At 34.5% G+C, this 21,668-nt stretch overlaps 1 protein-coding gene across 1 annotated transcript in view; it reads right to left on the bottom strand.

The window, feature by feature from the left end:
• Positions 1 to 21,668, bottom strand: part of PGM2L1 (phosphoglucomutase 2 like 1) — a 49,756-nt gene that overhangs the window by 18,811 nt on the left and 9,277 nt on the right. Inside the window, exons 2-5 of the mRNA XM_030330947.1 lie at positions 10,548 to 10,715; positions 7,739 to 7,845; positions 6,934 to 7,018; positions 6,523 to 6,606 (exon numbers count right to left, since the gene is read on the bottom strand). Coding sequence (XP_030186807.1) covers positions 6,523 to 6,606; positions 6,934 to 7,018; positions 7,739 to 7,845; positions 10,548 to 10,715 — 444 coding nt within the window. The remainder of the gene's footprint in view (positions 1 to 6,522; positions 6,607 to 6,933; positions 7,019 to 7,738; positions 7,846 to 10,547; positions 10,716 to 21,668) is intronic.

Here is a 21,668-nt window from a genome sequence, read left to right as displayed (position 1 = left end):
AAATTATGGGATATCCATAAACTTTGACACTATAAAATTTTAGCATTATAAAGTAGTTCTGTGATAAAGAAGAAATTATCAGCTATAAATTAAAGTAGAATTTATGTCACACCAGATAAAGTCTAGATCAGGAAAGATAACTAACATGTTAATTACTGCATATACATTTCAGTATATGTGTTTTCAGTATTAATCAAAATACATTTCATTAAGCTGTCAGTTTGTCAAGTGGCTTGATCAACAAGAAATTAGGAACAGTTAACAAAAAAGCAAGAAAATGTATTTCTATAATTCATAGGATCTCAAAGTTAGAAGGGACTCTGCTTAGAAAATATCTATACTGACTTCTACCATATATATGACAAGACTACCCTCTTTTGCATCCTGAATGATGAAAAGAAGAATACATTTGAATATAAACTATGTACTAAGCTCTGTGCCAAACAATATGGTAGGCTAGATGAAAATTCTCACAATATAAACACCTTAAAATGTTAGCTAAAGTTGGAAAAACATTATCTAAAATGTATAGCTTAGTTCATAAGAAGAAAAGGGAAAACTCCAGGCAATGGGAAAAAAGGAAAGAATTGAACACCAGAGTGATGAGGCTGTGAGCTGATGCTGTGACTGCCTGGGCTTTGGGAACTATTTCCCTGGTTCTTGAGTTGTAACACCCATGTGGAAGGCAGGAAATTTGAGACCTGAGACTCCCCTCCCACCCCTTGTGATCAGTAGAATTACAGTATAGAGGCTCTGCCCACTATTCTAGAAAGGTGATGAGGAAGCATGTCTATTCTTCTGGGTATGAAAACACTTTCAAATCTGAGGTCTAAATTAACACAGAAATTGCTCCCCATCAGCGAAACTCCTGAGGATTCTAAAGAAATTAAAAAAACAATACCAAAAACTAATCTGAATTATCCTCCCACAGTCCAAGCCATAAAAAAGATTCTATCCATAGCCTATATCCATAGCTTTCAGAAACTCACCATAAAAATTTATAAAACATGACAAAAAGCTCCTGGCCTTTCTCCTTGCCCATTTCTTCTTGCCTTTGTATATGGATGTGATGCCTAGAGTTACAACCATTATATGATGTCCACACTGGTGAGAAAGGCCAAAAAACTGCACAAATGCCAGGCCCAACAACACTGAGCTACAGAACCCTGCCAGTAGCCACCTACCTTTGGACTTTATGTCTGAAAAATAAACTCCTCTCAGCCTAAACCATTTTTGTGGGTTTTCTGAATCTATAGCAGAAAGTATCCGTATTTGATTCAATAACAGAAGAATCCATGCAACAAAGTATACCCAGGAACAAACTTCAAAAGAAATATGAAAAATCTATCAAAAATATTTAAGGGGTACCTGAGTCAGTTAAGTGTCTGACTCTTGGTTTCAGCTCAGGTCATGATCTCACAGTTTTGTGGGTTCAAGCCTCACATCGGGCTCTGTGCTGACAGCATGGAATCTGCTTGGGACTCTCTCCCTTCCTCCCTTTCAGCCCCTCTCCCACTTGCCCTGTCTCTCTCAAAATAAATAGACAAATTTAAAAAAATATTTAAAATGTTACTAGAGTATATAATAGAAGTCTTGAAAGAACAGAAAGATACATCCTGTTCATGAATAAGAGACTCAATAAAAATTGTAAAAACATTGAAGCTTCCTAAATTAATCTACAAATGAAATATGATACCAATAAAAATGTCAAAATAATTTTTTCCCAAGTGGAAAAAATATAATACCACACATGGAAAATATAAATAAAGTCAAAAGGCAAATGATGATATGGGGGAAAATACCTGCAAAACAGATGACCAAGAGCTATTTTTCACATATAAAGAGTTCCCAAAAATCACTAAGAAGAAGAGCAATTACCCAAGAGAAAAATGGACAAAACCTTTAACAGACTTCTCAGGAAATGGAACACAAATATCATGTAATTAAGTGAAAAGATGCTCAACCTCACTCACAGAACAGGTGCAGATTAAACCTAACATTTTCACCTGATTGGTAAAGACCAAAAAGTTTGATAATATGAAAGGTATACATTGTTAGTGAGAGTATCAATTGGTACAACCACCTTGAGTAGAGAATGACAAATTTTCTTTCATATCCCTTTGACTCAAAAATTTCACTTCCAGAATTTATCCTATAGATCAACAGTGTCATAGAAATATAAAGTCAGCCATAAATGCAAGCCCACTTATGTAATTTTAAATTTTCTAGTAACCACATTAAAAAAGAGAAAAAGGAAGAGGTAAAATTGACTGTAATATGCTTTATATAACCCAATATATCCAAAATATTATCATTTCAACATGTAATCAATATAAAATTAATTAAACATCTTACATTCTTTTTTCCTACTATGCCTTTGAAATCCGGTGTGTATTTTACACTTTCAGAGTATCTTAGTTCATACTAGTCGTATTTTAAATGTTCAAAAGCCATAGGTGGCTAGTGGCTACAATATTGGACAATGCAGCTGTAAGATGATAAGAATAAAAGCAATTGGGGCACTGGGGTGGCTCAGTCGGTTGAGGGCCCAATTTCGGCTCAGGGCATGATCTCATGGTTCACGGGTTCGATCTCTGCATTGGGCTCTGCACTAACAGTGTGGAGCCTGCTTGGGGTTCTCTGTCCCCTCTCTCTCTGCCCCCGTTCATGCTCTCTCTCTCTAATACATAAACATTAAAAATTAAAAAAAAAAAAAGAATAGCTGCAACAGCTAACATTTATTGAGCATTTATTGGAGCCAGACACTATACTAGGCATTTTGCATGCAGTATCTCCTTTAATCATCACTCTTACCCTATGACATTGGTTCTATTATTCCCCCTAGTTTGCAGATGGGGAAACTAAAGCACAGAGAAAAGAACTTGCCTGGGGTCACAAAGCTTCTGAGTGGCAGAGGCAGGTTTTAAACCCAACCCATAGTCTTAACCCCCATTCTAAATAGATCTACCCTATGACCCAGCAATAGCACTGCTAGGAATTTACCCAAGGGATACAGGAGTGCTGATGCACAGGGGCACTTGTACCCCAATGTTTATAGCAGCACTTTCAACAATAGCCAAATTATGGAAAGAGCCTAAATGTCCATCAACTGATGAACAGATAAAGAAATTGTGGTTTATATACACAATGGAATACTACTTGGCAATGAGAAAGAATCAAATATGGCCTTTTGTAGCAACGTGGATGGAACTGGAGAGTGTTATGCTAAGTGAAATAAGCCATACAGAGCAAGACAGATACCATATGTTTTCACTCTTCCTGAGAAACTTAACAGAAGACCATGGGGGAGGGGAAGGAAAAAAAAAGTTAGAGAGGGAGGGAGGCAAACCATAAGAGACTCTTAAAAACTGAGAACAAACTGAGGGTTGATGGGGGGTGGGAGGGAGGGAAAGTGGGTGATGGGCATTGAGGAGGGCACCTGTTGGGATGAGCACTGGGTGTTGTACGGAAACCAATCTGACAATAAATTTCGTATTAAAAAAAACAACTATTCTATACTGACTATGCAAATCTACTTAAACATATGAACAAAGACATATGTAGAACATTCTTTGTAGCACTGTTTGTGAGTAGCAGAAGATCAGAAACAAATGAAATGTTCCTCAACAGAGGACTGGTCAAATAAACCAGGATTCGTTTATACAGATTTTTAAAGAGGTATAAGGCAGACCTATCTACCTATCAATTGATCAACTGAGAGAATGATCTCTAAGACTGTTTCATGCTGTTGTGTGAAAAACAGCAAGGTGTAGAACACTATATAGTACTCTCCCATTTATGGAAAAAAATGTGGGAGTGACACTCTCCCATTTATGGAAAAAATGTGGGAGTGACAAATACATATATAATTATACATGCATAGACAATCTCTGGGAGGAAACAAAACCAGAAACAATATTTGCTTCTGAATAGGGGTACTGGGGGAAAGAAATGGGAGAGGTACTTTTGGCTGTTTCACTTTTTACACTGTTTAACTTTTATCCTTTTTACATCGTGCTTATATTTTAAGGAAAAAAATCTTTGAGGCTCTATTATGTGACAAATACGTTCACCAGGAATGACTACCATAACAGGTGAAGTCCTTCCACCCCTGAGCTTATATTGGGGAAGAGGGTTGGGGAAGGTCAAACAAGTCAATAAAGAAGCAATTCATCCTAAAGAAAGCAGATAATCAGAGACAGTGATAAGTTCTGTAAAGGAAATAAACAAGATGATGAGAAAGTCACTGAGGGAAGTCACTTCAGATAAGATGGCTTGGGAAGGTCTCTTCAAGGAAATAACATGTGGGCAGGAATCTGAAGGATGAAAATAAGCAAATCTGCAAGATTAAGGAAGAGCAATCCAAGCAGAGGAAAAAATAATTACAAAGGCTCAGAGGTGGGAAAGGCTTTGGTATACTGGAGGACCAAAGGAACAGAAAGAAACAGTGGTGTGAGTGGAATGTAGTGAACACAGGAGAGGAATGAATGAAATGAGGTTGAAGAGGTAGGCAGGAGACACAGTCCTGGAAACCCCAAGGTAAGGAGTGTGGATTTTATTTGAAGAGTGAGAAGCCACTGGAGAATTTTAAGAAGGAAAGTAACATGACCTTTTCATATTAAAAAAAAATCATCTGCTTGCTTGGTGGAAATGGATTTCAGGGAGAACAATGGGACCAGAATGAGACCAGATAGGATGCCGTAGCTCTGACATAAGATAAAAGTGCTTGACGACGGTGGAGGTAGAAGTGAGCAGAGCAAATATATTCAACATACATTTTATTTTATTGTATTTTATTATTATTTTTTAAAGTGTGTTTATTTATTTTTTACTTATTTAGAGAGAGTGGCGGACGGGTAGAGAGATAGGGAGAGAGAGAATCCCAAGCAGGCTCCATGCTCAGCTCAACCTGAGCCAAAACCAAGAGTCGGACGCTCAACCAACTGAGCCACCCAGGCACCCCTCAACATACATTTTAAATGTAGAATCTGTAGAATCTTTTAGTGGGTTAAATGTTAGGAGTGAAGGAAAATGAATAATCAAGAATAATTTTGGGGGGCACTGGTTGGGCACCTGGGTGGGGGGTAGGATCAGCTCCATGCTAAGTGTGGAGCCTGGTTGGGATTCCCTCCTTCTCTCTCAGCCCTTCTCCTGCTCATGAGCACATGGCATGCACTCTCTCTCCCTCAGTAAATAAGTAAATAAATAAATAAATAAATAAATAAATAAATAAATAATTTTTGGTCTTTGTTTGGGTGGCTGATAATGTCAATTTACAGAGGTGGGGAAGATTCAGGGAGGAACAAATTTGGGTGTGCATGTGACAGGTTGTAGGGGAATTAAGACCTCTATTTGAGAGACACTAATTCTGAAATGTCTATTAGACACCCCAATGGATATCAGGTAGATAGCTGGATTTAGAAATCTGATCTGATGCTCAGAGGAGAGATCTGGGTTCTCAGCTCTCTTTGACAGTTGACTTCTCCTTCCTTGCAACTCTCTTCTTATCCCTTTGGTTTTTATGGCACTAATCTCCCCTGGTCTATCCTCTATCTCCAGCTCTTCTTCTTTCTGCCTTCCTTAAAGTTGATGTTCCCTGGGGATCCCTTTTGTACCTATTTTTTACTATATACTGTCTCTGGGCCACTCACCCAACTAAAAGACTTCCAAATATTCTTACATGTTCTAATATGTATGATAACCCCCAAATCTGTAACTTTAACCTTAGATTTCTCCCCAGAGAAGATCCATATACATCCAGTCACCTACCGGATGTTGCTACCTGGTTGGCCCACAAAGACCTCAAACTTAGTATGTCCCAAACTGAATTAATCATGCTTCTTCTCTGCCTCTGTGCATAGTAACACGACCCATTTAGCTGGCCAGGGCCAAAATCATAGATTAGTACTAAATCTTCTTTTCCCTAATAAAACAGAGTTCAGTGTACCTGAAGACCTCCCATACAAGAAGAAAAACAAATATAAGATCATGCATTCATCACCCAGGAGCCCCGAACACTGTCTCAATACTGTGCTGTACCCTCTCTTTGCTGCTCTTCACCCCTCTCTGCCCTGCTTTCTGCCATGGAGGCTGACACATCAAATGGATCCTACAGCCAACGGGGAGTCCCAGTAGAAGGTTGGAGGAAAAGGAGAGTGACATAAGGTACTGTTTCTCTGGCTTTTCTCCTACAAACTCCCATTCATTCTTTAAGTTCTCAGTTCTCAGTATGACTTTGTTTCTAAAATGTAGACAGGGTGGGTTTGAGATAGGATGGGGAAATCAAAGGCAGTAGAATACTAAAAGTAAAAAGACCACTGAAGAGATTTTTGTAGTAGTACACGTTGAGAAGTAATAGGGCCATTAGGGAAACACATCCTTCAAGGGCTGGCCTTCATGTTTTTATATTCCTGTCCCCAACATCTAACCCTGCTCCTCAGTGATGAAAGTATAACTCAGCACATATTATTTAAATAAAATAAGAACTATACAATAAGCAAAGATCAAGAGTCCAAGGTTTACCTTGTACCCGTTGTCTTCTTTGCGGTTGTGAGAAGCAGTAATCATCACACCTGCAACTGCTTTGAGCTCCTGGACCGCATATGGCTGAAAAAACAGTCACACCATAATTCTATTTTGCTTTCCACCTACTTACACATTTGACATAGGAATAACTTTGAGTAACAGGAGAAGACATTAAGACAGAAATAGGCTAAAACTTGTTATCTTGTTATAGATCAAATTCTTTGGTGGTTCAACACATGCTTGTTGAATGAAAATAAACTCAGTGTAAACTTTGTTTCCCTTCCTTTGGTCTTTCATGTCACTTAATATAGAACTGTAAGCATGACAAATATTTGAATCCTGGTTGATTTAAGAAATTTTTTTAATTTGCAGCAACAAACTGTACAATCAATAATATAAAACACTTACTACAAAAGGCGTAGGAACATATCTTGAAAAAAGGTACACAGGAACATCTTTGGCCAATAAGACTGCAGCAGTGAGTTTAGCAAGTCTAAAAAAAAATTGAGGGAGATTTCACTCAGTCCTTAGCTTATCATAGATTTTAAAACCTAACCTTCTACAAGATAAATGTTTCATATTGGAATTATTCTGAACATATAGTAGCCTAATATAACCAATTCTTATAATCAGCAGTTAAACTTCATGCTCCAACTTAAAAATGTTAAATAAATAAGGTTTTTTAAAAAGGAAGTTAATAAGAAACAGAACTGATCTTTTAATTTCCTCCTTTTTCCTTAATCATCTTTTGATGGCTCCTTTACTAAGAAATAAAACCGGAAAAGGGCAAAAAGAATGCAGGAAAGTGAAATAAGAGACTCTGATAAACACAACTGCATAAGTAACCCCTGAAAAAAAGTATCACTATCTCATGACTATGTGTGAAAATCACCTAAAACTAATTAAATGGGATTATAATGAGAGAATACAATTTATTTAATCACTCCTACCTGGTGCTTTTGCCAAAGTATTAAAATCATAACATAAACTATGATACCATTCTAAATACTAACTCTAAATATTTAAAAATTTTAATCCTGCCTGTAAAACCTAAGGGTTCTTTTTAAAATGCTTCTATTTCATCTCTAAAATAAACATCAGCATGTGATCACATTTCTATTTGACAGTTTCCTGTTTCAGAAATCCTACTGTTAATTTTTTTTTTTAAGGCTATCGCAATCCAACTTAATCTCTGAAACAATTAACGCTGTACCTCTGGCTGCTGCAGCTGCTAGTTACTTGACCCCGGGTGTCATACCCGACGACAAAACCTCTCTGCTTGAAGTCTGAGAAGCATCTCTCAAGGTATTTGTACATTCCCTGGAGCAGATAAACACAAAAGATTAGTTCCTGATTAATACCTGCATTTTCCACAACTTAAAATCTATTATTTTTATGTGTAGTGGTCAGTTTATTGGCTCATAGGGAACTGGCTTCTGCCTTCATACTCATGTTTACCGATTTGGGAACAATACTGTTCAAGCCTCAAATGTGAGATGACAAACATTTATTTCCTGGAATTTCAGACTCACTTAATACCACAGAAATATCAATTAAGTAACTATTAAATCCAATATGATACATAAAACATTAGGGGAAAACGAGGGGACAAGAGAGTCAGTATGCTAAGAAAAAAATACTGTCAGAAGACCCAAAAGAAATTGTTTCTTGTCTTAAGGCTCTAGAGAATAGAATTTTGACCATATTTGGCCTTGCTAAATCATAAGACTGAAGCCAACCAAAATATTTGACCTATTTATGACACAAACATTTTAAATCAGCAACATAAACCTTCATCAGAACATTTCTTAAGATGGCTGATCCCGTTCTTAATTCCTTAGTTTTAAAATCTCACAGAAAGAAAATCTCATAAAGTAGGAAAATATGCAGTCACTGGTGACAAAAAAAGAAGCGAAGCACTGAATACTGAAAATATCACAACGATAAACTAAAACCATTTAAGTAACTTATGGTTTGATAACTTCAATAAGTGCTTTCATCTCTGAAAATAACACTTCATATTTTATAGTCCTTTAAAACCATTATCAAAAGTGTTGCCACATTTAATACTCATGACCCCAAAAAGAAAGAATGCAGATACCTTTTCTATTTTTGTCTTTCAATATCTCTTCAAAAAAAGAGGTGACAGAGTAAGACTGAAGCTCCATTTAATGAATTGCCCAAGGCGATTCATTCAACTAAAACTAAGTTATACTAATTTATTGAAGTACTGGATGGCAGGCACTGCTAAGTAACTATGTGGCAGCACCAAATGAAGCCCCAGGGACCTCTAGACCCTTTTTTCATGGCTCTTTCAAGTGTAATTATTCTTTTCAACCTGCTCCTCAAAGAGGATTTCAATTACCTCCATTTTGACCTTAGGCTCTAATTTCCTAATTGATTAAGTTCTTTCTCCCAGCTAATCTCTTAACTCAGCAAAGATGCTGGCAAAGCATCTCCTTATGGAAACTGTAACTGTGACTACCCTGAGCCAGCAAGACCCACATGACTGACTACAAGACTGTGAGCAACTTGACCTTCACTGCCCACCTGCAAGTACCTCCCTACCTTTGTCCCACATTTTCCTTATACAAACCTGGAATTATTTTCAGCACTTTGGAGGCAGTCTTTGAGATGCTAGTCTGCTGTCTTCCCGGTGTTGGTATCACTGATATAAATTCCTGTCTTGTTTCACCACCACCCCACTCTCTTTGGATTTTGTCATTGGCAAGTGGTCAAATTTGGTTTGTTTGGGACCCCAAGAGCCAGGTGCTCTTGCCCCCCGTCCACGGGTTACATTCCCTATGAATGTATGTGTGTGTGTGTGTGTGTGTGTGTGTGTAAGTGCACACATGTGCATGCTTAATATAGCCCACGTTGACTAGTTTCCCCAATTTATATATAATAACGATGCTATCCTAAAACCTCACAGAACATCCTATTATTCTCTCGTATAAATATCTGTCTTATCCCCCTTTATCTAGACTCTGAAAAGGGCTAGGGCTTAAGTATTAGATTCCATTTGGCTTTTCCCTTTCACACAATGGAATCTCAACTCCAGTAAAAATTTACACTTCCATAGAAATTTATTTTCAAACACCTCCTCCACCCCTTTTTATAAAGTCAAGGAATCTTCATTTAAAATGAAAGCTTATGAGGAAACCAATATATTAAAAAGAGTGAACTGATGAATTTTGGGATGAGGAGAAGAAAGGGGTCTGGGATGGGGGAAGTGGCACATATCCTACCTATGTAGTCTAGTCATCTTATCATCCCTTCTACTCCATCCTCTGCACTAGCCTTTGCCTTTGGAGAATTCCCTCAGAACAAAGCTAAGGATGATTTACTGTTTGACAGTATTGATTAGAATTATGCCTACTGAGCAATTCTCTAGTCCAGACCTATTTTTAGTATATTCTAAATGCATTTTGGCTTCAAAAGTATAGTTCCTTGAAGCAGTGAGAATGTTTCACGAGAAAAATAAGTAATTTGTTTCTAGGGTAAGTTGTATAAAATGGGGAGACATAAATTGTATCACATCATACACTGTCTTAAAGAACTCTCAAATGGATATAGAAAACCATGTTTAAGGGAAATATTTTCAACTAAACTTTCCAAATATTCTGGTTAACCTTTATCAATGGCCATATGCCAAAATGAGTAATTCTCTTTTTCCTAAATTTGTTTCTTTATGTTAATTGGAAATCTCAATATCTGTGTCCTGATTTCAAATGCAAAGTAACTGTCAAGATTTCAAATGCAAAGTAAATGTCAAGAAGTTGACAATGGTAATCATAAGAACTCTTAATCAGAAAGTTAGTTTGTGACCTTGAAGATACACAAATGACTTATAAGATAAACTCTGTGCAAGAGCAAAGGTTAGCATTTGTTCCAAGGTTTTTTAACTTACAAGAAGGTACCTTCCTAGACATAAAGTTTGTTTTTGTTTTAGAAAGCCTACCTAATTTATAAAGCAAAAAATAGAGTGATAAAAAGTATACATAATACTTTATAATACCTACCTGTGTTGACTGTATTACTGTAAGGTCATTAATATAGCAAAATCCTGCCCCCATAGCAGAACGAAGTCCCGCCGTCCCAAAAGTCATTCGGCAACAAAGACGATCTCGTAGCTCCTTGTTCATCCCATTCCGTAACAGATTTTCAATTTGCTCTTTTGTTTTGGGATTCTATAAAAAAGTATTAAGACTTAATCAGGATCACAAGCAGAGTCCTGATATGAAGCCCTTCTGAGGAGCCAGTAAATATTATGCATATTTCACAAGATTCTAAATATAAGTTCCACAGTGCTACTTATCAATATTAGTATGTATAATAAAACAATACCTGTCATCTACGGAGCCCCCCAAAGAACCGGACCCTTACCGAAGGTAATGCACATATCTCTAATTGTCATAGCATTTTTGGTAATACTACTCAAGAATTTTTTAACAAATTGATAAACTTAAGAGCTATGGAACCCAAATAAGCCTCCTAGTCAAAAACAACATTAAGTAAGAGTCTGTCTTAAGTTTTAAAAGAAATAAGGAACCTATTGGATAAAAGCCATCAACACATGCCTACCAATTACTTCCTAAAGCTCTGCGATTCAAAATGACCAGGTAAGCCTTCTGCTCTTTAAAGTCACAGAAAACCATTCAATGTATCTACAGTAAAGGTGATCATAAAAAGGTCTTAGATGTTAAATGTGGACTTGGTTAAGAATAAGAATGAAAATTCAGTCCAAGCTTGGCTTGTGAGGCAGGACATGCCAACATCTATACTTTAGGATTATGTATTTCATTATCACATCCATTAACTTATTTTCATAAAGCTCATGGATACTCTTGACTGAAATATTACTTTACAAGCAAGTTTCAAATGGAAGTGCAATTATAATAAGAATAAAATTTGAATGGAATTTTCTAGTATTTTCCTTATAAGAGAAAGAGTCAAATATTATGAAAATAAGGTGAACCACAACTTCTCCCTTCCATACTATATATAGTATGGATTTAGTCCATACTAACAGCTTAGATCTTCTATGTCTATGGCCTATACAATGATAACGAATATTCAGAATGATAAACCAAGGCACCTATAAGGTGCTAAATATTAGAACAGATTTGTACTTGCAAAGAAATAAAAACATATTAATATATAATTTAAACAAAAAGGTTTCTGGGGGCACCTGGGTGGCTCAGTTGGTTGAGCGTCCGACTTCAGCTCAGGTCATGATCTCACAGCTCATGAGTTCAAGACCTGCATTGGGCTCTGTGCTGACAGCTCAGAGCCTGAAGCGTGCTTTGGATTCTGTGTGTGTGTCTCTCTCTCTGCCCCTAACCCACTCGCATTCTGTCTCTGCCTCTCTCAAAAATAAATAAACATTAAAAAAAAAAATTTAAACAAAAAGCTTTTCTGGTTATAGTGGAATTAAAGTAACCAGAGTACATGCCACAAACTAATGAGAAGCCATGGAAATTCTGATTAACTGAAATTATAATCAGCTAAAAATGGATATAAATTTATGTATATATATGTGTGTATGTATGTATATGTATATACATATATATATGTGTATGTATATACACATATAATGACCTTAGCTCACGAAATCTCCATTTTATAAATGGCACACACTAACAAATACACAGCCTACATAAAACTATGAATAGCTATTAAGAGGAGAATCTAAACAATAAGACTAACTGGGCTACTCTATATTCTCCCAATGTTTAAGATGCTACCAGATTTGATACAGAGGTCAAAGAGACTTGAAGATGGCTAACATTTAAAAATAGGTATAAGAATGGCAAAATTGAAGACTAAAAAGTTTCAGTTCTGTAGAGGGTATATGGCAGTGTCATACAGTTAGTGCCACAGAAATTGAGATAGTCCTAGGGCACCTGGCTGGCTCAGTCAGAAGAGCATGTGACTCTTGACCTTGGGGTCATGAGTTTGAGCCCCACGTTGGGTGTAGAGATTACTAAAAATAAATACGTTTATTTATTTAAAAAAAATAAATTAGGATTTAAAATTCTTTTAAAAAGAAATTAGGATAGTCCTTTTAGAATGATATCACAGCAACTACCAAAATTTAAACTGCATATGCCTTTTGGCCCATAAATATCTCTGTCCATAGCAATGTCTTTACTCAAACAAGATTTATTCATACAAGAATGTAAATTGCAGCATCTTACTGGTAGTATTATTACCTCTGTGTTAATAAAGAAATTAAGATTTAGGGAGCCTATTAACATGGAGCTAACATTGGAGGTCTAGACAGGATTTGAATCCAGGTTGGTCTGGTTCTAAATCCTATACCACCTCACAACAACAAAATAATTATGCAGAGCAGGTTAATAATGTTCGTAATAATAATGAACTCCAACTATAAAGCCAAATATGATTCCTTTTAATTATAGCTACATAAGATACAAAAATGACCCACCAGACATGAATATTATGTTACTGAGTACTTCCTAATGTTTAACTGCACAGCTACTAGAGTAGGGCCTAAAAATTCCATTCTCTGTTATAAACATTACAACCAGTCCTAACCTAATTCCTGTTTCTGAAAAAGACTGTAAATTAGAGAAAAATAAAAATGGATAAAGAATCACGATGCATTGGACAGATGTATATTTTTATGGTACAAAGTGCTAAGTGATTATGGTGACAGGCAAATGAAATCTACTTTAAATGCAGATTTCTCCACTATTTCATAACTACATTAAATTAGATGTTGATGTTAAAATGTTTAAAAATACACCTAAAGGGCAATCTATGTAGCCATGATTATCATACATTTTCCATGAGGATGAAATTACATTTCTATTTTGTTGTTAAAATATTCAAACTATGATTTTTATAAGCTATCATATTATGAAGATTCTAAAGAACTAAAAATTATTTTTAAAACTCTTTCCACATAGAACTCAGATACATTAAATGAAAAGCAGAAGCATACATAATATGTTTTAATTTGTATAAAAAGAAGTATATGTATACTTACATCATTCCAGAAATACTCCATGCTAATATAAGACACTAAAACTAGTGATTATCTCTGATGGGGAAACCAGGCATAAGGTCTGAGGCAGAAAAGTGACTTTATTGTACAGCCTTAGTACTGTTTGGATATTTTATATTTTATTTATTTTATGGTAAAAACTAAATAAATCTCTCTGATGGCTGAGAAAAACTACTATTGTGGGTCTAGATGGATACTTTTTACCTCACAAATTGTTTTTTTGTCACTCACAGAAGGTTATTAATAAAACAAATGTTGGAGCTTTCTCAAATACAAATTATTGTTTGCTTTCTAAATGTGCTCTCTTATTTACAATGCGTTCATTACTTGAGGATAGGAGCAGGCTAATCAGCAAAAAAAGAAAAAAATGGTTCAAGTGATGCCAACGGTAAAGAAAGCTCTAAAAATTATACTGTAAGTCTGCAGAGAAGTTATTTGATTTACATACCTTCTGGAAATGTACATTCCTTTTGGAAAGTAAATACATTCAATCTGAACTAAAGTTGCTCTTAACTAGTGTATTTTAGAATCCTAATAATTTTAGTGCCCCAAAAAAGTAATCCTGCAGAAAATCCAAAAAGATTTTAGTGACTACTAGCATTTTCTATACTTCATCAGGAAGGAAGCTGATTGTTTAGTAGGAAATCAGTAAGCTAAAGAATACAGAATTAAAGCCATGCATTATTTTCAAAGGTTACCTGTTTACCCAAAATTTTCCTTTAGGTTCTAATCCTATGGAGTGCTGCAACTTTATATGGCTGAAATGAAGAAAAGAAAGTGTCTTCTTACATAATACTCTGTGGAGTTGTGTTTTTTCCATAGCGTAGGTCCTTAAGGCCCAAATTCAAAGAAAACATGAAAGAACTGATTTAAAAAAAAAAAAAAAGCAGCACTTTATATATATAAAGAGAAGTACCTCCTTTAACAAACCTCTTACAAACTTTCATAGATGTGAATAAAGGTATATACCAGACCAAAATCATTCCAACTCTACCTGCCATGAAACGAAAGTATTAGTATTCATTTATGAAGGATTACTCTGGATTCACCCAAGCTTTTCTGAACCTATTCTGTTCATAATTAGGGGGCTTCTGTATACCTATGTGTAATAAATATAAATGTATATAAAAGTACATAAAAACTGATTAATCATCATATAAAACAAATCAAGTTTGTCAATGAAGAATTCACCTATAAATCTTCTTTCCTCCTTCTTTTATAAACCTAATAATTGTATAATTTTTATACAACTTGAATCTACTCTATTAATATTATTATATTATATATATATTTTTTGCAATCAAAATCCTAATATTGTTATATATCTAAAGGTGAGGTAATATACAAAATTGACTTCTTAGTGGCTCAAATATATCTAAAATTGCAAAGCTTGTAAATAACATTTTAAAATGTTACTGACAGAGGCTAGTGCCTAAACAACAAATACCAGTTTTATAGAACTACAGAAAAAAAATATTTAAGTTTATTTCTCAACAGAAGTTAAAATAGGAAACTGCCATCTGAAAACCTGAAGGGTAAATGTAACTGACATTTACTTCTAAGGGTCAACCAGCTTGAAGATCCAAATCTAGAGACCTGAAGCAGAACATGTTTTCCAAACCAGATGCTTCCTCAGAGTCCAAAATATACTCTTGCTAACCAATAATTTTTTCCCATCTAAGAGTCTTTGTGTAATTCTAAATTTAATTTCTCCATCTTAAATTTTTTTTTGTATTTAAGTATAGTTGATATATAAAGTTGTATTTGTTTTAAAACATAGTGATTTGATAATTCTATAGATTACACAATGCTCACTCACCACAATAAGTGTAGTTATACCACCTGTCACTATACAATATTAATACAATATTATTGACTATATTCCCTATGTTGTACTCTTCATCTCCGTGACTTATGTATTTTATCACTGGAAGTTTGTATTTCTTAATCCCTTTTACCTATTTTGTACATGTTCCCACCTCTCTACCCTCTGGCAACCATCTGGTTTGTTCTCTGTATTTATAAGTCTATTCCTGGGTTTTGTTTGTTCATTTGTTTTGTCTTTCAGATTCCACATATAAGTAAAATAATTTCTCCATCTTTAAAAACATTGTAGAAATTAGCATAAGTTGGCTTAGATAACAAATTTGAATGACAATTCTTGTCATATAAAATGACATTTCATTAATAATAATTGGCTTAATAAAGCTTGAGACCATTTAATGAATATAAAAATCATATCCAAGAAATAAAGATTCTAACTACTCAAAAAAGCAGAAAATAAGACATTAAATATAACATATTATCATTTAAGTATAATACTAAACATGCCAAAATTCGTGTGAAAGATAAAAATGTTGATTAATTCATTTCAAAACATGTATATATATATAGTTTTATATACATAGTGTTATATATATATATATATATAGTCTTTTTTTTAACTTTTGGATTGTTTTTCTAACAAAACACACACATGTGTTCAATAATATAGTCATACTTAAGTCTCTGTTATGCTTTAAACAAAAAATATTTCTCATACAGTCAAAATAAAACATTTCAAATGTTTGCTATTTTTCTCTACGTATTCTGACACATACTTTTCTTGACTGAAACTGATCTTAAAAAATAAAGTCTCAGTTTAAAAAACAACAGAAAAAATATCATCTTGGTAGATGCAAAGGAAGCATTTGAAAAAACTCAACACCCAATAGCTATTTTAAAATTTCTCAGTAAATGCTGAATAGTAATTCCACTAGGAATCTACCCAAGAGAAATGAAACATGTTCACACAAAGACCTATAAATGAATTTCAAAGGTAGATTTACTCTGAAGAGTTAAAGCCTGTTGTCCATCAACAGGTGAATGAATAAACAAATTATTGTACATCCATAAAATAGAATAACATTCAGCAATAAAAAGGAACAAACTGCTGATATAGAAAACAAAATGGATAAATCTCACAAGTATTATGTTAACTGAAGGAAGCTAGACACAAAAAGCTTACGTATTGTATGATTTTTATAAAAGCAAACTACAGGAACAATAAAGAACTATTACAAGTCAACAAAAAGGCAACCTAATTTAAAGAGGGACAAAGGATTCACTAAAGAAAATATATAAATAGCCAATTGATTCATGATACAACATGGATGAAATCTGAAATGTGCTAAGTAAAAGAAGGCAGACACAAAAGGCCACAAACAATAGTATGGTTCCATTTATATGAAAGGTCCAGAATAGGAAAATCTAGACAGATGAATGGTTGTCAGGAGCTGTGGGGGGGTGCGGAATGGAGGAATGGGCAATGACCACTAATGGATACGGGGTTTCTTTCTGGGATAATTAAAATGTTTGGGAATTAGATAGTGGTGGGGCACCTGGGTGGCTCAGACAGTTAAGCATCCAACTTCAGCTCAGGTCATGATCTCATGGTTTGTGGGTTTGAGCCTCGCATTGGGTTCCGTGCTGACAGCTCGGAGCCTGGAGCTTGCTTTGGATTCTGTGTCTCCCTCTCCCTCTGCTCCTCGCTCCTCCCCCTGCCCCACTCTCTCTCTCAAAAATAAATAAACATTAAAAAAAAATAGATACTGGTGACAACTGCACAATCTTTTGAACATACTAAAACCCACTGAATTATATACATTCTAAAATGGTGAATGTTATTTCACATTATGTGAATTATATCTCAATTAACAACAACTACAGGACAAATTAGATGAGTGGTTGACAGGGGCTGGAGCAAGGGGATTCACTACAAAAGGGTACAAGGGAACTTTCTGCAGTGATCGAAATGCTCTTTGATTGTGATGCTGGTTTTCCAACTGTATACACTTTTCAAAATTCATTAAGTGGAACACTTAAAAGAATTAAATTTACTGTCAATTTTCTAAATGTAAATTACACCTAAAAAACAAACCATATAGAAAAACTCTAAAGCTGAGACTAAAGTAGAAGAAATATGCATAAATCCAGATGCACACAGGGTTTTACCTTATAATGCATGAATTAATGACAAACAATATTAGGTGCTTTTTTCAATTCCCTTTATAAAACATTTGAGAAATATAGTTTAATGTTAAAAAAATTACACTTGAAAGATACTTGAATTCTCTTTATGAAGCAGAGTTTTTTTTTAAGACATACAAATTACAAAAACAAATTCATGGGTGTGAATTGTACTGTTGCATAATATCAGCTCTCTGACTGTTAAGTTTTTCCTGATAATTATGTAAAAGTTCCTTGATGTTGGGGAGAACATTTAAGTCACTAATTCTATGTTGTTACGAATCTAACTTTACAGAAACCACACATGAAACTTATTATCTTTGTAAAATATGACATTTCTACTTAGAGAAAGAACATCTTAGGCTGTATTTGATGTTATTTTATTGTTGACTTGCCCTATAGCTTCTGCTACTATTTAGGGATAAGTTAACAGGGTCCACATTTTCAAAAGTTATATATTAAGTATATATTATAAAAAATATAATACTTCAATTTTGATTCGAGTGTTTTCAGACATTGAAATATTTTTCACTACGTGATTTTTTTTTAAAGGAGTTGTTTAACTTTCAGGGTTATCTTTACTTGACTAAATGAAAAACAAAACTATTTTTCAAACAAACAGGAAATTTAGACAAAACTCTAGTATTCCTAGATATGACTTGGTTACTTGGAGGAAAGGATGGAGGAGAATGTAAAGTAGATATGGGAATTTAAACTGAACCTGTAACTTAATTTTTTAAAAAGGAGTTCTGATTCAAACTTGGCAAAATATTGTAACCAAATAGAAGCTGTTTATCATTTTCTGTGTTAAAAAATTTTTTTTAATGTTTTATTTATTTTTGAGACAGAGAGAGACAGAGCATGATCAGGGGAGGGGCAGAGAGAGAGGGAGACACAGAATCTGAAGCAGGCTCCAGGCTCTGAGCTGTCAGCACAGAGCCCGACACAGGGCTCAAACCCACAAACCATGAGATCATGACCTGAGCTGAAGTTGGATGCTTAACCAACTGAGCCACCCAGGCGCCTCTCAGTCTCTGTGTTTTTAAAAAGGATAGGACAATTGTTAAAAGGGCTCATTACTTCTTTAGTTTTCTTGGAAGGCTCTGTAATCATCCAAATGTAAAACTTTGTTATCCATAATTCTCAGAGTCTCCATCTCCAACCCATCTGATCCTAATTACATACTGCCAGATTAATCACCCAAGAACCAACAATAGAGTCCAATTCCAGTTACCTCAAATATAAATAAAGGTCAGGAAGGGTGGGAATCAGATCCCAAAGGGCAGAGGAATTCAAAACCTTTTTGGATTCAAATACTCTCTTCATTTCTCTGAGCCCAAGTTTGTATATAAGTTAAAAATGAGAGTAACAACTACCTCAAACAATCCTTGAAGGATTAAAAGAGATTTTTTTTTTACATGAAAGCATCTATTAATTAACACAGCTGGCACATGATCATTCAATAAACACTAGATATCCTTTTTCCTTTGTGTAGCCTAAATTGCCACAGCAGTCTAACACATACACTATACTTGAGTTAAAAAAAAAGAATCTTCATTGTTCTTGCACGCTGTGCAGTTTCACTTTCCTGATCAGTTTCATTTTCCATTTTATTCTTCTATTTCTCCCACCTTAAATTTTCTGCCCCCCTATTCATCATCTATTCCTATCCTATTTTTCCTTTCAGGCCCAGGTCAAATTCTACTTCTTACATAGTCTTCCTGACTTTGAATTCCTATCGCTCTTAAAAAGCAGCCCCAGAAGTTGACCATTAATTGTTCTTTATTTGTATTTTAAATATTATTAATTGTAACTATATATTTTCCTAGTTTAAAATAATAATAATACAGATAAAGCTACAGACATTTTGACTATTACCTTTAGTCCCAGACCACTCCTGTGGAGGAGCAAGTACTATTGTTATGTATCCTTCTAGACCTTTACTGGCATCTATATATGCACAGAAATGTAGTTTAGCTTTCTCTCTTTATTTTATATAGATGGTATCAAATTGCATATGATGTTCTATAACTTGCTTACTTCACTTAATGTATCTTTCAATACATACAGATCTACTTTTGTTTTGTTTTGTTCCTCTTTTACTGAGAAATAATTGACATCACTAAGTTTAAGGTGTATAGCATGATGGTTTAATTTACACATACAATTGACCCTGTAAGAACACGAATTTGAAGTGAGCAGGTCTACTTATATGCAGATTTTTTTGATAAAGTCAGTACAATAATGTAAATGTATTTTCTCTTTCTTATGATTTTAACATTTTCAAAAGAAAATGTCTAGCTTACTTTATTGTATGGATACAGTCTATAATACATATAACATACAAATCTGTGTTAATTGACTATGTTATCAGTAAGGCTTCTGTTAACAGTAGATTATGAAGTTTTTGGGGAATCAAAAGTTATATGCAGATTTTTGACTACATGGCGTGTTGGTGCCCCAAACCTTCATGTGGTTGAAGGTATTGTGAAAACATTACATGATAGGTTTAGTTAACATCCATCATCTTATATAGATACAATAAAAGGAAAAATTTCTCTGTGATGAAAACTCCTAGGATCTACTTTCTTAACAACTTTTCCTATATATCATACAGCAGTGTGAACTATAATAAAATTGTCCATTACATCTCTGTACTTACTTACTTTATAACCAGAAATTTGTACCCTTTGACCACCTTGCTCCAATTCTATACCCTCCCCCCAATAAGGTAACCACAAATCTGATCTGTGAGTTTCGTGTGTCTTTTGGTTTTTTGGGTCTTTTTAAATTCAACATGTAAGTGAGAACATAGTGTCTGCCTTTCTTGTCCGACTTATTTCCCTTAGCATAATGTCTTCGAGTTCCATTCATTTTATCACAAATAGTACGATTTTCTCGTTTTTTATGGCTGAATAATATTCCATGGTGAATATATACCATAACTTTTTTATCCATTCATCCCAGACCTATTCTATTCAGCTGTTGCAGTGTTCCAATTTGTTTACCCTTTCCCCTTTGGTGTGCATTTAGGTTTTTTCTAATATTTACCTGTATAAATAATGAAGTATTTCAGAGGGCAAATAAGATGAGAAAAATTCTGAAGCAGAAACCACAAAATAAAGTCACTATTTACATTAAAGAGATTTTCTAATGAGTTGAAAGCTAAAAGGTCTATGTATCTGAGAAGCAGAGGATTTTTCATTTATATTATAATTTTAATATTATTTTTTTCAATGTTCATATTCTTTTGGGCATTAGATAGGGCTATGCCATAGTTTTTTTGGGTAAGGTTCAGTGCTCATTAAATTATCTGGTATAAAATATCTCATGCAGGATTAGATATAGTACCTACGTGTCTATTTTCCACCAGCATTATTTTCTCCATTCACTCCCAACACCAGAGGGCAGTAGCCTTAGTGCTAATTAGCAGTCACGTATAAAGTGACTCATGAAAAAATATTTTAGTAAAATCTGCACTAAATTACTAAACCTTTTGTTTTGGGGGAAAATATTTCTAAAAAACAGGACATATAAAATATGTAAAAACAATTAAACAAGCTAAGAGGATGAAAGAACCCTGATTTAGATAATCCAGGGAGTAACCATGAGAATCTAAGATGGTGAAATATAATACATTCTTTGGCTAGTTCAGTGTATCTTACAAGTAAAATCTGGAAGAACCAAATGAAGACAAATTCCTTTTCATTAGGTTCTCCAGGCTCTCTCAGATTTTTCAAATAGGAGGAAAGAAAGAGATAAGGAAATAATTCTAGATCAAAGATATATCCACATAGGCTTTCTAATGGCCTTGTGGAAAACTTGAAGGAACTAAACAAAAATCCTAAAATAGGGCAAAGAAGACCCCCAAATAAAAGGCAGAAAAAGCCAGTCTGCCTATTTTAAAATTTTCAGGTGGGAAAGAAGGAGGTGCTTTCAAATATAAATCCTTTCTTTCAAATATATACATATATATATATATATATATATATATATATATATATTTTTTTTTTTTTTTTTTATGCATAGACTTTACTTTTTTTTCAACTTAAAAATTATTTAAACTCTACTCTCAACATGGGGCTCGAACTTATGATCCTGA

Source organism: Lynx canadensis, chromosome D1, assembly GCF_007474595.2.
Source record: "Lynx canadensis isolate LIC74 chromosome D1, mLynCan4.pri.v2, whole genome shotgun sequence".
Lineage (NCBI taxonomy): Eukaryota > Metazoa > Chordata > Mammalia > Carnivora > Felidae > Lynx > Lynx canadensis.
Note: the sequence above shows the minus strand (reverse complement) of the source record. Positions and strands in the feature narration are given on the sequence as shown.